Genomic DNA, 14,987 nt, shown 5'->3' with positions numbered 1-14,987 from the left:
CCAAACTGCTGACAAGCAGCTTGCCAAGGGCAAATGTATTTCCAATGTACTGAACCGCCCCAGATATGATCAGGTCCCTTGAGCTTCACTCCTGCTTGAATCATTGTGAGTGCTGGCAGGTTCATTGTTCACAAGCACGCAGTCATCGCCCTGCCTCAGTGTAGCTGATATTCTGTCAAGGGGGTGGAAGTGTCAGAAGATTGGAGACCATCAAATATAGTGAGCAACAGGATTCAGGAGTCCCTGTAAGCAAATCACAAAGTTATTGGGCTGGTAGAACATAGGACATTAGGGCACGGTACAGGTCCTTTGGCCTACAATGTCATGCTGATGCTTTAACTTACTCTAAGATCAATGTAACCCTTCCCTCCTACGTAGGTCTGCACTTTTCTATTATATGTGTGCCTATCTAATGTCCCTGCCTCTACCTGTGGCAGGGCGTTCCACACACCCACCACTCTGAGTATAATAATAACAATAACAGCTTATTTATGGAACACTTTTTATCTGAACATGTGTTCAAAGTGCTTTACAATGGAATAAAGTGTGAACATAACAAATTTACCTCTGACGCCCCCCTCCCCCCTAACTTTTCTCCAATCACCTTAAAATTAGGCCCCCCTTGTATTAGCCATTTCCACCAAAAGATCGGAGACAAGCAAATATAGCAAGCAACAGGATCCAGGAGCCCTCTAAGCAATAGGCGAGTAGAACATAAAATGAGCCAGCCTGTGTTGTAGTGGCATCAGCACCAGACTTCGAGGAGAGTGGTCCTGGGTTCAAATCCGGCCGGTGCCTTGCACACTTTCCATTCATGCTGGGTTGAGCATCAAGCTAGCAACTCGGCCAAAATGCTAAAGAAATGGCAAGGTCGCCACCCGATGCGCTACAGAGCGCGGAGAGGAGTATTAGAACACACAACAAGATGGTACTTGTCCTTCAGCCCAGTTGTGACCTACTCTAAGATCAATATAACCTTTCCCTCCCTCACAGCCCTCCTTTTTTTTATTTCATCCATATGGCTATCCTAGAATGTCTTAAATGTCCTTCATGTAGCTGCCTCTGCCATCGCCAGTGGCAGGGGTTGGCAAGGCCAGTAGTGTGTTGGTCTTTACTGCAACAACAGGAAAGCATTGATGCAGAGTAAAGGCTTTGCAGTTGACTGCACCTGAAGCCCTGTGCCCCATTTTAGTTCATAAAGGTTGAGGAGATTAGTGCTTTCATTGAAATGTACAATGTTTCTCAGGGACATTTTGATTTCATTGGGTGAGTTTTGGACCCAGAGGATGGGCACAATGGTAGCATAGCAATAAGTGAACCCTGTTACAGCTCAGGGCGTTCCGGAGTTTAGAGGTCAATTCCGATGCCGTTCTGTAAGGAGTCTCTATATGTCCTCCCTGTGGAATGCATGAGTTTTTCCCGGGTGCTCCAGGTTCCTCCCTCAGTCCAAAGACAAACCGGGTAGGTTATTTCATTACTGTAAGTTGTCCTGTGATTAGGTTAAGGTTAATTGGAGTTGTGGATTGCTGGAGAGGTGTGGCTGTAAGAGCCAGAGGTGCCTACTCCACACTGTATCGCTAATACCTAAAATAAAGGATTGGTGAAGAGGTAGATTAGGATTGGATTTGGCAATGAGTGGCAGAGCAGAATGGAGAGACCATGTGACATAGTCCTGCTCCTATGTTTGCTCCAACACTGAAGTTTCAGGCTTTTCCCACTGCTTTCCCGCTCCACCTTGATAGAGGTCAGAAACCTTTGGGGAAGATGCCCTTCATGGCTCTTGCCTTTCCTTAGGGGAGCCACGTTAGAAGAACTTGAGAAATGCACCTTTCTGAAAGGCTGTACTGGGATCTCTGGCCTTTTCGTATTGAATATCATCAACATAGAGAGGTCCAACCATCCCCAAGGCAGTCACTATGGTTGTTAACTCCTGGAGCATTGATGGCTGTTGAGTGAGAGAAGATCATCACTATGCAAAGGATGGATTAAATGCAGAGAATGCTGAAGTCCTGGTCCTCCCTGATGCATGCAGATCGACACTGTGGTTCCTAGTGGATGATTTCTAGAGCTTGCAACACTTGAAAAGTTGCCTGGTGTTAATTATGTGCTTTGCACACAAGATCCCAGTTTACGCTGAACGTCAGAAGCAAATAAGAATCTGGGAGCATTGGAACAAGGAGCTGGACCTGTTGGCCTTTCCTGTCATTGAGCTGAATCATGGCTGCTCTGAAACGGGCTCCAGCCACTAGCTTCGGTTCACTTGCACCTAACAATCTCACAAGCAAAGGTCCATTAAATCAGGCAGTGTGTCTCCATGTTCCCTGGAGTTAAGAAGATGAAAGGTTGCGTAATTTAAACATTCAAGATACTGAAGGGCCTTCACGTGGTTGAGATGTTTTTACCAGCGGGAGAGTTGCAAACAAAGTCGTAACTTACAAATAATGGGCTGGCCATTTAAATCTGGAGCTGGATCTGCCCCTGAGGGCGTTAGAGACCAGGTGATCACAAATATTTAAAGTGACACAGAAGACACCAGCGTAGATCAACTTTGATCATATTGAAATGACAGGGCAGGACTGAGTGCCCACTATTTTCTACTGCAGGCTTTGAAGTTATTGAAAGACCACCTTGAATCTAATGACCTTTTCTCTTTCTGTGTTGTGTGAAGAAGTGTGTCTTGTCATCACCCAACTCTTAATTTTAAGACTGCGCACTCTTATTTACAACCAGGAGATCTAATTGCTACTAAGGTAGTGGTCCCCAAACTCCAGGCTGCGAAGCATGCAGTGATGCAGTGGTAGCCGGGACACACCCAGCACATCTTTAAGGAAAAAGCCGAAATAAACCGTGCCGGGCGGCACCTAATTAATTAGCTTGTTTGCTTCGGCTTTTTTCTTAAAGATGTGCTGGGTGTGTCCCGGCTACCACTGCACCACTGCATGCTTCGCGGCCCGGAGGTTGGGGACCACTGTACTAAGGGATAGAGAACCAGTCTGTTACACAAAAATATGCTCCCAGTGAAAATGATTTTGATTTGATCTGTCCAATCTTTGTTGATTGGAATGCCTTTGTTCTAAAGACATCACTCCCAGCATGAGCATTATAATGGTAATAATGCCTTTCAACCCCAGCAGAAATGGTTCAGGGTGGGCTAGAGCTGTAATTGAAGTTCAGATGTCCAGCTGCCAAGGAGTTAGTGACCCTTGTTGTTGGCATTGCTCAGCCCGTCATTAGTACAAGACTGACTTCCTCACTGCATTTGGAACAACAGGGCAGATTTGGACGGTTCATGGAGTAGTCGTGGGGAGGGGGGCGCGTGAGGGTGATGGGGGAGTGAGGGGCTGGGAGCAGTTCGGAGGGGGGTGTGCATTTAATGGCAGGGTAATTTGCTCCGCAGCCAATGGAGATCTTTGTGGACGATGAGACGAAGCTCACTCTGCACGGCCTGCAGCAGTACTACGTGAAGCTGAAGGACAATGAGAAGAACCGGAAGCTCTTTGACCTGCTGGATGTGCTGGAATTCAACCAGGTAGAGACGAGACACCCCATCCCCACCCTTCCCCTTTCATTTGACTGGGTCAGGTCTTATTGTCGTTTAATACTGTGTGGGAATGGAGGTAGGGCAGTCCTGGCATCTGAATGAAAGGATGACTGATGTCTCTTGGGCTCGTTCCCTGCACTAGAATTCGTATATTTACATTTGGCCCAGCAACACGTTATGCAGAGTAAATACATAAATACCAACATGCAGTTGCAATATAAACAGTACCATAAAAACTGGTATAAAGTGTTTGCAGTGCAGTGCAGTGACTGTTGTAATACATAGAGGGGGCGGAGGGGAGCACTAGAATGGCTGACCAGATCAACTGCCTGACAGAAGAAGCTTTTAAGATGGAATGTTTTTTGTTCTTATAGCCCTGTTATGCTTTCCTGTGGGTGCCGTGGTGGAGATATGTCTCTACCAAGGGAGTAGGGTGCTCCTTCTCTCCGCTAGCCTGCAGGTCACCCTTGAGCAAGGTGTAGCACCTGCTTAGCCCCCTGATCAGGGTCACGTGAAGCCATGGGAGCAGATGGTGGAGCAGCTGGTACATATCACAAGACCTGGTTATGTGACCACTGACACCAGGCAGACAGTCTGTGAAGAGTATTGATAATGGCTGGGGTTCACCATCTTGTAAAGGCACTGCCCAGAAGGCGGCAATGGCAAACCACTTCACTGTTGCAGAAAAATTTGCCAAGGACAATCATGGTCATGAGACCATGGTAGGCCACATGACACATAATGATGATGATGAGTGCTTTCCTCAGTTTTTTTCCCTAAGGACCAAAGGTACATTTCCCAGTTAATGTGTGAGACAAATTGGTTTGCAGATTCTCATGGTGCCTGCTTTCCATTGGAATTGGTTGATTGTTGTCACATGTGCTTAGATGCAGTTGAAAATCTTAGTTTTGTATGCCATCCGTACAGATCATTTCAAAATACAAGTGTATAGATGAAGTACAGGGGAAAAGCAAATAACAAATGGAGAAGTTATGGGTTTGGGTACTGTCTGCTATAGAAATCTCGATGGAGCGGCTGTGGTGGATTTTGTAAGTGGTACATACTGCAGTAGTTCTGAACCTGTAGAGGACGGAATTAATGTTTTATTTGGTGGGTAATGGTCTGGTGGGCTGCTTTGCCCTTGTTAGTATGGACTTCTTGATGGTTATCAGATCATGCTCATCCAGTCAGGCAGCGGCTGCTCTGGGCTTCTCTGATTAACCAGCTTTTGTTTCTTTGCAGGTGGTGATCTTTGTGAAATCGGTGCAGCGTTGCATTGCTCTGGCGCAGCTCTTGGTGGAGCAGAACTTTCCCGCCATAGCCATCCACAGAGGCATGCCGCAGGAGGAAAGGTTAGTGACCCAGATGGTCAGTGGGGTGGGGAGTGGGGGTGCAGGCTGTGATGGCGGCACAGTAGCTTAGTGGATAGCACAACGATATTACAGCACTAGGCAACCTGGTTCAATTCCCTCCGTAAGGAGCTCATACGTGATTGCCCGGGTTTCCTCCGAATGCTCCAATTTCATCTGACATTCCAAAGAAGTAAATGCTCGTGGATTAGTTGGTCACATGGGTGTAATTGGGCCGGAAGGGCCTGTTACCCTGCTGTATCGCTAAATAAATAAATTAGCAAGAGAATAGAGCCTGGAGCAGACATTTTGTCTCAGCATACCTGTGTTGGGTCTTTGAAAGAGCCCTGAAGATTTTGTCCAGGTTCAGGGTTTTGATCTGAAACATCAACATTCCTTTCCCTCATAGCTGCTGCTTGACCCACTGAGTTAGATTGCTTATTGCTTCAGATTCTAGCATCTACAGTCTTCCCTCTTTGAAAATATTGTCTTTTAAAACTTACCTGTTTCTGTTTCTATTGAGCCTCCATTCTGGATTTCCTCCCCCCCCCACCCCACTTTCCCCATTTCCCTCCCTCCAACGCTGAAAACGTTAAAAGCCTAATGTTAAGCAATGCCTTCAAGTGTTTTCTTCTGCTCCAAAAAAGAGCAAAGGTTCTGTTCCCAGCAGAACAGAGGTGTATGGTAACAGGAGGAGGCAATTCCAAGTTAATTTATTGTCTAAGTATGTATATGCCACCATATACTACCCTGAGATTGACTTTCTTGCGGGCATATGAAGCAGATTAGAGAACTACAATAGTATCAATGAAAAACTACACACAAACAAAGGCTGACAAGCAATGTGCACAATAGCCCCACAATGCTGTTTCTGTCACTGTGACATCATGGCTGATCTGTGGACTAATTTCATGTGTTCACCATTAATTCTTCAATATTGATTAACAGGTATCTGTCTGCTTGATATTCAAAATTACAGCTGTCCCTGGGTAACAAACAGCTTACTTTTTTTAACAGGTGTCCACAAGTTGAAAAATAGTTCATGTTCATTGTCACAAGTGGCTGATGAAGGCCTAGATAGAGTGGACATGGAGATGATGTTTTCTGTAGTTTTCAATGGTTGGAGAGTCTGGGACGGCGGGCACAGCCTCGGAGTAGAACGACGTTCCTTTGGAACAAAGATGAGGAATTCCTTTAGTCAGGGGGTGATGAATCTATGGAATTCATTGCCACAGGCCACTGTGGAGGCCAAGTCATTGAGTATATTTAAAGTGGAAGTTGATAGGTTCTTGGACATCAGGGGTTATGGAAAAGCCAACAGAATGGTGTTGAGAGGGAAATTAAATAAATCATATGAAAATAAATCATCATGATGGAATGGCAAAGCAGACACATTGGGCTGAATGGCCCGATTCTGCTTTTATATCTTGTGGTCTTACACAGAGTATAAATGCCATGAAAGCTGCGTTTTTGGAGTAGCAGAGAACATTATAAACAGGACACACATACATCACATCAAATTAAATATTTATTTACATAATGAGATACAGTGTGGAATAGGCCCTTGCAGCCCTTTGAGCCACGCCGCCTAGCAACCCTTCATTTAACCCCAGCCTAATCACAGGACAATTTACAATGACCATTTGCACTGTGGGATGAAACAGGAGCACTCAGAGGAGAAACATGCAATCGTGGGGAGAACGTACAAAATCCTGACGGGCAGCGGTGGAAATTGAACCCGGGTCACCCGTATGACAAAGCGTTGTGCTAACCACTATATTACCGTGCCGACTATATATATATATCATTATACATGACTTTCACAACAAAAATAAACAAAAATAGGCATAAAGCAACAGTGCAAGTTGAAGGCAATGTAGTCTGAGGTAGTGCTGTGGATTTATTTTCAGGTTGGTTCTAGAAGCTGATAGCAGTGGGAGCAAAGCTGCTGTTGAACTTTCAGGTGTGGGTCTTCAACCTACTGTACTTCCTGACTGATGGCAACATCAAGCAGAAGGCACTGTCTGGATGCTGGGAGATCCCAATGATGAAAGTCACCTTTTGTAGATGCCCCAATGGTGGGTGAGCTATATTCCTGATGGGACTGGCTGAGAGCACCATTCTGTAACCTCTTGTGTTCCTGTGAGTCTCCATGCCAGGCAGTGATTAAACCAGTCAGAATACAGAACAAAAAAAATCACATAACATGGTAACCATGCTTGTAACGAATGATATCAAAAGCACACATTTGATAACAAAGGACAATTGCTAAAAGTGGAGAGAGAGGAAACTAGAGCTCGTATATTGGCCTTTTGAATGTAATAATATTATGGGAGGTCATTGGCATGTAGGGATGGTCATAGGTCAGGCTTCATAACCTGGGAGTGATCTGTACAAGGTATTCCATTTCTCTGTTCTTCACTCCAGAGCATTTAGTCTTCTATCTTCTGTTCCTGCCTGATTCCCCAACCACATAGTCATTACTTCTCTCCATCCACACTATCATTTACCTTCTATATTTAAAGCTTCTATTAAATCATCCCTTACCAGTTCAGGTCACCTACCAACAGGAAAGATATCTATAGACTGAAAGATGCAAAATTTACAAGGAAGTTGCCAGGAATTGAGGACTGAGTTATATGGAAAGGTTGAATAGTTTGGGATTTTATTCTTTAGAGCATATGAGAATGATAGTAGATTTGATAGAGGTATACAAAATTATGAAAGGTATACTGTACTTGGGAGTAAATGCAAGCAAGTGTTTTCTACTGCCATTGGGTAGGACAGCCCTGAGTAAAGGTAAAATGTGTAAGGGGAACATGAGGGAGATATTAAGACCAGAAGACCATAATACATAGGAGCAGAATTAGGCCATTTGGCCCATCAAGTCTGATCCACCATTCCATCATGGCTATACTCATATCCCACTCAGCCTCATACAGCAGCCTTCTCACCATATCCTTTGATGCCCTGACCATTCAGGAAACTATCAACTTCCGCTTTAAATATACCCATGGACTTGGCCTCCACCGCCGTCTGTGGTGGAGCATTCCACAGATTCATTACTCTCTTGCTAAAAAAGATTCCTCCTTACCTTTCGTCTAAAAAGTTGGCTTTCAATTTTGAGGCTGTGCCTTCTAGTTCTGGATACCCCCACCATAGGAAATATCCTCTCCACATCGACCTTATCTAGTCCTTTCAACATTTGGTTCAATGAGATCCCCTGCATTTTCTAAATTCCAGTGAGTACAGGCCCAAAGCTGCCAAACGCTCCTCATATGTTAACCCCTTCATTCCTGGAATAATCCTTTTGAATGTCCTCTGGAGTCTCTCCAATGACAACACATCCTTTCAGAGATATGGGTCCAAACCCGTTGACGATACTCCCAAGCGTGGCCTGACTAGTGTCTTATAAAGGCTCAGCATTATCTCCTTGCTTTTATATTCTATTCCCTTTGAAATAAATGCCAACATTGCGTTTGTCTTCTTTACCACAGACTCAACCTGTAAATTAACCATCTGGGAGTCTTATATGAGGACTCCTAAATCCCACTACACCTCTGATGTTTGAATATTCTCCCCATTTAGATAATAGTCCGCACTATTGTTCCTTTTACCAAAGTGCATTATCGTACATTTCCCAACACTATGTTCCATCTGCCTTATTTTTTCCCAACAGTACCTACCCCTGCACCTAGCTTCATATCATTCACAAATTTTACCACAAAGCCATCAATTCCATTATCCAAATCACTGACAAACAATGTGAAAAGTGGCGGTCCTAGTACTGACCCCTGAGGAACACCACTAGTCACTGACAGCCAACCAGAAAAGGCTACCTTTATTCCCACTCACTGCTTCCTGCCTGTCAGCCATTCCTCTATCCCCGCCAGTATCTTTCCTGTTATGCCATAGGATTTTATCTTGTTAAGCAGCTTCATGTATGACACCTTATCAAATGCCTTCTGAAAATAAGTAAATGACATCCATTGCATCTCCTTTGTCCATCCTGCTTGTTACTTCCTTGAAGAACTCGAGCAGATTTGTCAGGCAAGATTTCTCTTTACAGAAACCATGCTGACTTTGACTTATTTTATCATTAGTCTCCATGTACCCTGGAACCTCATTCTTAATTAATAGACCCCAACGCTTTTCCAGTCACTGAGGTTAGGCTAACTGGCCTATAATTTCCTTTCTTTTGCCATCCTCCCTTCTTAAAGCGTGGAAGTACATTTGCAATCTACCAGTCCTCTGGGACCATGCCAGAATCAAGTGATTCTTGAAAGGTCATAACCAACGCATCCGTTATCTCTTCAACCTCTCTCAGGACATGGGTATGTAGTCCATCTGGTCCAGGTGACTTATCTACCATAAGACCTTTGAGTTTGCCGAGCACTTTTTCCTTTGTAATAGCAATGGCACTCGCTCCTGCTCCCTGACACTCACAGACCTCTGGCATACTGCTAGCGTCTTCCACAGTGAAGCCTGATGCAAAATACTCAATAAGTTCATCTGCCATCTCTTTGTCTCTCATTGCTATTTCACCAGCACCATTTTCCAGTGGTCCAATATCAACTCTCACCTCCCTTTTACTCTTTATGTATTCAAAAAAAAAACCTTTAGTACCTTGCTTTATATTATTGGCTAGTGTGTTGGCGCATGGCCAAGTGGTTAAGGCATTCGTCTAGTGATCTGAAGGTCACTAGTTCGAGCCTTGGCTGAGGCAGCGTGTTGTGTCCTTGAGCAAGGCACTTAAGCACACATTGCCCTGCGATGACACCGCTGTATGGGTCCTAATGCCCTTCCCTTGGACAACATTGGTGGCGTGGAGAGGGGAAACTTGCAGCATGGGCAACTGCCGGTCTGCCATACAACCTTGCCCAGGCCTGCGCCCTGGAAACCTTCCAAGGCGCATATCCATGGTCTCATGAGGCTAACGGATGCCTATATATAGTGTGCCGTCATATTTAATCTTTCCCCTTCCTAGTTTTTTAGTTGCCTTTTGTTGGATTTTAAAAGCTTCCCAACCATCCAATTTCCCACTCACTTTCGCTATCTTATATGTCCTTTCCTTGGCTTTTATGCAGTCCTTAAATTCCCTTCTCAGCCACTGTTGCCTACCTCTGCCATTTGAGAACAACTTCAGTGAGACATGTTTCTTGTGAACCATTCCCAGAAATTTCAGCTACCTCTTGTCTGCTGTCAACCCCGCCACTATCCTCCTCCAATCCTCCTGGGCAAGCTCCTTACTCATGTAATTCCCTTTATTCCATTGCGATACTGATACATGTGACTTATGCTTCTCCTTTCAACTCGCAGTATGAATTCTATCACATTATGATCACTGCCTCTTGAGGGTTCTTTTACTTTAAGCTCCCTCATAAGATCTGGGTTGTTACCCAACACCCAATCTAAGGTAGCCTTTTCCTGGGTAGGCTCAGGCACAAGCTGCTCTAAAAATCCATCTTGCAGGCATTCAACAAACTCCCTCCCTTGCGATCCGGCACCAACCTGATTTTCCTAATCCCCTTGCGTATTGAAGTTCTGCATTACAATTGTGACATTACCCTTATTAAGTGTCTTTTCCAGCTCCCTTTGCAATCTCAACCCCATATCTTAGCTACTATTTGGAGGCCTATTTATAATTCCCATAATGTGTGTTTTTTTACTCTTGCAGTTTCTTAACTCCACCCACCAACATTCTCTTACCCTATGTCATTTCTTTTTAAAGATGTAATTCCATCTCTTACCAGCAGAGCCACACAGCTGCCTATGCCTTCCTGCCTGTCCTTGAGATACAAAGTATATCCTTTGATGTTAAGCTCCCAACTATGGCCTTTTTTCAGCCATGACTCAGGGATGCCTACAACGTCATACCGATCAATCTGTAATTGCGCCACAAATTCATCCACCTTATCCCAAATGCTAGGCATGCAATTAAGCACAACACCTTCCTTCGCCCTTTTGAATTTTGTCTCTGGTACAATTTAACTTTTTGCTCTGTCTGCATTTGTACCCAATCACTGGCTTGTCCTTCCTTACATTCATGTCACATCCATCATCTACTTGTAGACCTGCTGGCTAATCCTCAGCTCTATAATACTGGTTCCCGTTCCCCTTCCATATTTGTTTAAACTACTCCCAACGGCTATAGTAACACTGCCCACAAGAATATTGGTCCCTCTCTGATTCAAGTGCATCCTGTCCCTTTTGTACTGGTCACATATGCCCCAAGAGAGATTTCAATTATCCAGAAATTGGAACCCCGGCCCCCTTCCACACACTTACAGTGGCATGCAAACTTTTGGGCCCCCCTGGTCAAAATTTCTGTTGCTGTGAATATCTAAGCGAGTAAAAGATGAACTGATTTCCAAAAGGCATAAAGTTAAAGATGAGACCTTCCTTTAATATTTTAAAGAAGATTACTTTTTTATTTCCAGTTTCAAAATAACAAAAAAGGAAAAGGGCCCGAAGCAAAAGTTTGGGCACCCTGCATGGTCAGTACTTAGTAACACCCCATTTGGCAAGTATCACAGCTTGTAAATGCTTTCTGTAGCCAGCTAAGAGTCTTTCAATTTTTGTTTGTGGGATTTTCACCCATTCTTCTTTGCAAAAGGCTTTTAGTTCTGTGAGATTCTTGGGCCGTCTTGCATGCATTGCTCTTTTGAGGTCTATCCACAGATTTTCGATGATGTTTAGGACAGGAGACTGAGAGAGCCATGGCAAAACCTTCAGCTTGCACCTCTTGAGGTAGTCCATTGTGGATTTTGAGGTATGTTTAGGATCATTATCCTGTTGTAGAAGCCATCCTCTTTTCATCTTCAGCTTTTTTACAGACGGTGTGATGTTCGCTTCCAGAATTTGCTGGTATTTAATTGAATTCGTTCTTCCCTCTACTGGTGAAATGTTCCCCATGCCACTGGCTGCAACACAAGCCCAAAGCATGATCGATCCACCCCCGTGCTTAACAGTTGGAGAGGTGTTCTTTTCATGAAATTCTGCACTCTTTTTCTCCAAACATACCTTTGCTCATTGCGACCAAAAGTTCTATTTTAACTTAATCATTCCACAGGACTTGTTTCCAAAATGCATCAGGCTTGTTTAGATGTTCCTTTGCAAACTTCTGACGCTGAATTTTGTGGTGAGGACGCAGGAAAGGTTTTCTTCTGACGACTCTTCCATGAAGGTCATATCTGTGCAGGTGTTGCTGCATAGTAGAACAGTGCACCACCACTCTAGAGTCTGCTAAATCTTCCTGAAGGTCTTTTGCAGTCAAACGGGGGTTTTGATTTGCCTTTCTAGCATCCTATGAGCAGTTCTCTTGGAAAGTTTTCTTGGTCTTCCAGACCTCAACTTGACCTCCACCATTCCTGCCATTTCTTAATTACATTACGAACTGAGGAAACGGCTACCTAAAAACGCTTTGTTATCTTCTTCTAGCCTTCTCCTGCTTTGTGGAGATCATTTATTTTAATTTTCAGAGTGCTAGGCAGCTGCTTAGAGGAGCCCATGGCTGCTGATTGTTGGGACAAGGTTTGAGGAGTCAGGGTATTTATAAAGCTTTGAAATTTGCATCACCTGGCTTTTCCTAACGATGATTGTGAACAAACCATAGCCCTAACAAACTACTTAAGGTCTGAGACCTTGGTAAAAGTTATCTCTTGGGGTGCCCAAACTTCTGCATGGTGCTCCTTTCCTTTTTTCACTCTTAAAATTGTACAAAACAAAAATAATACACTAATCTTGCTTAAAATGTTGAAAAGAATGTTTCATCTTTAACTTTATGACTTTTGGAGATCAGTTCATCTTCTACCCACTTAATTATTCACAATAACAGAAATTTTGACCAGGGGTACCCAGACTTTTGTATGCCACTGTATCTGCCACCTTATTCTATTCCTATCCTCACTGTCGCGTGGCACAGGCGGCAATCCCGAGATTGCTACCCCTGAAGTCCAGCTTCTCAACTTCCTTCCTAATTCCTTGTATTCTGTTTTCAGGACCTCCTCCCTTTTTTATACCTGTGTCATTGGTACCAATATGTACTATAACCTCTCTCCCTCCCTTTTCTGGACGTGTTCAGAAACATTGCAGTCCCTGGCACATGGGAGGCACACTACCATTCGTGTTTCTTCTTCATGTCTACCGTATTGCCTACAGTCCCCTATTACTGCTGCCATCCTCTTCAGTTCCCTACCCTCCAGAGCCACAGGGTTAGATTCAGTGCCAGAGGGATGGCTGTTGTTGCTTCCCCTGGTAGGTCCCCACCCCCCAGCAGTACTCAAAATAGAGTACTTATTGTTGAGGGGGATGGCCACAGGGGTGCTCTCCACTATCTGACTTTCTCCCTTCCCTCTCCTGATAGTCACCCATTTATCTGTCTCCTGTAACCTTGGGGTGACCACCTCCTTGTAGTTCCTGTCTATCATCTCTTCACTTGCCCTAACAAGCCAAAGATCATAGAGCTGCAGCTCCAGTTCCTGAGCACAGTCTCTAAGGAGTTGCATCTCGATGCACTTGCTGTAGATGTGGACATCAGGTGGCTGGGATGCTGGTAGTCTCCTGGAAATCCCACATCTGACACCCAGAACAGAACACTGGTCCTGTAGACATACCCCCTATTCTCTCACAAGTTAAATAAGAAATAATTAATGAACTTACCTACTTACCTTGCCTCCACCTATTCTCATCAAAACCCTGTTGAGTTAAAGCCTTACCACTCTGACTCAGACCAATCCAATGATGACTTCTCCCACGATGACCGCTCTGCAAGACGGTACTCAGTGGAGCTTAGAAGGTTGAAGGGTAGGGTCTCATTGAAACCTACTAAATATTAAAGGCCTAAATAGAGTGGAAGTGTAGAGGATGCTCTCAATCGTGAAGAAAAGGACGTCGCTTTAGAACAGAGATGAGGAATTTCTTTAGCCAGAGAGTAGTGTATTTGTGGAATTCATTGCCACATGGCTATGGAGGCCAAGTCATTTGGTCTATTTAAAGCGAAAGTTGATAGGTATTTAATTAGTAAAGGCATCAAAGGTTATGGGGAGAAGACAGGCGAATGGGTTTGAGGGAAATAATAAATCAGCCATGATGGCATGGCAAAGCAAATGCAACGGCCTACATGATCTAATACTGCTTATGATACTATGGGCATAGTGGGCTGAAGAGCCTTTTTACCTCATTGACTTCAATGTGTACTTGACCAACTTCCCATCCCCTCTCTGTCTACTGTCAGTGGACAATTCAGCTGCCCTGCCCTTTGCCTCAAGTGATGGCCGCACCTTTCCTGACAGAAAGGATTTATCTGTCAATGGTTGCAGCAGGAAATTCCAGTGTCCCTTTTCTGGGAGACAACGATGAAGCTGAAGATTTTTTTTTCAATATTTTTATTAATTTCTTACATAAAAAATACAGAGTACAGTAGGATATATACTATATATTGATTACAATATATTGAAATCACAGATAAAGTGTGATTACCCCATATCCATATAAAATTAAATTTAAACATAATATTGAAAAGAGATAATTTTATTATATAAAATATCTAAACCCACTACCAGAAAAAAACACAGCTGTTAGGTTAAAAAAAAAAGGAAGAAACCTTTAGCAGATAGTAAAACATATTATTAGCCAACATCTGTGCTTAATAGCAAATCAAAGGTTTTGAAAATAATTCAAAAAAGGTCCCCACAATGTTCAAAGATCTTGTCTAGATTCAGAAATTGAAAAGCCAATCTTCTCTAAACTTAAGCAAGACATAATATGTAGCTAATGAGTATTGGTAGGCGAAGTGGCACCCTTCCACTTAAACAACAATGCCCTCCTGGCTATGAGAGAAACAAAGGCCAAAATATGCAGATCGTGTGTCTCCAAAATAATATCATTTCCTCCAAATAAGGCAGTCAAAGGATTAGGTTTAAAATTTACTTTAAAAAGCACCAAAAAAGTTTGAAATACTTCCTTCCAATATTTTTCAAGACCCGGACAAGTCCAAAACATATGCATTAATAAAGCTTCTCCATCTATCACAAAAGGAAGATATCTCTGAATAAAAACAGGACAGCTTGTCTTTAGACATATGAGCTCTATGAACC

General features: G+C 43.6%; 1 protein-coding gene across 1 annotated transcript in view; it reads left to right on the top strand.

Moving 5' to 3' along the window:
- ddx39b (DEAD (Asp-Glu-Ala-Asp) box polypeptide 39B) overlaps positions 1–14,987 on the top strand; it is a 52,196-nt gene that overhangs the window by 29,708 nt on the left and 7,501 nt on the right. Inside the window, exons 7-8 of the mRNA XM_072259224.1 lie at positions 3,398–3,529; positions 4,784–4,893. Of these exons, the coding sequence (XP_072115325.1) occupies positions 3,398–3,529; positions 4,784–4,893 (242 nt within the window). The remainder of the gene's footprint in view (positions 1–3,397; positions 3,530–4,783; positions 4,894–14,987) is intronic.

The sequence above is a fragment of the Mobula birostris genome, chromosome 5 (genome assembly GCF_030028105.1).
Source record: "Mobula birostris isolate sMobBir1 chromosome 5, sMobBir1.hap1, whole genome shotgun sequence".
Classification (NCBI taxonomy): domain Eukaryota; kingdom Metazoa; phylum Chordata; class Chondrichthyes; order Myliobatiformes; family Myliobatidae; genus Mobula; species Mobula birostris.
The sequence above is the reverse complement of the archived record's forward strand: the minus strand, read 5'-3'. Positions and strand labels throughout refer to the sequence as shown.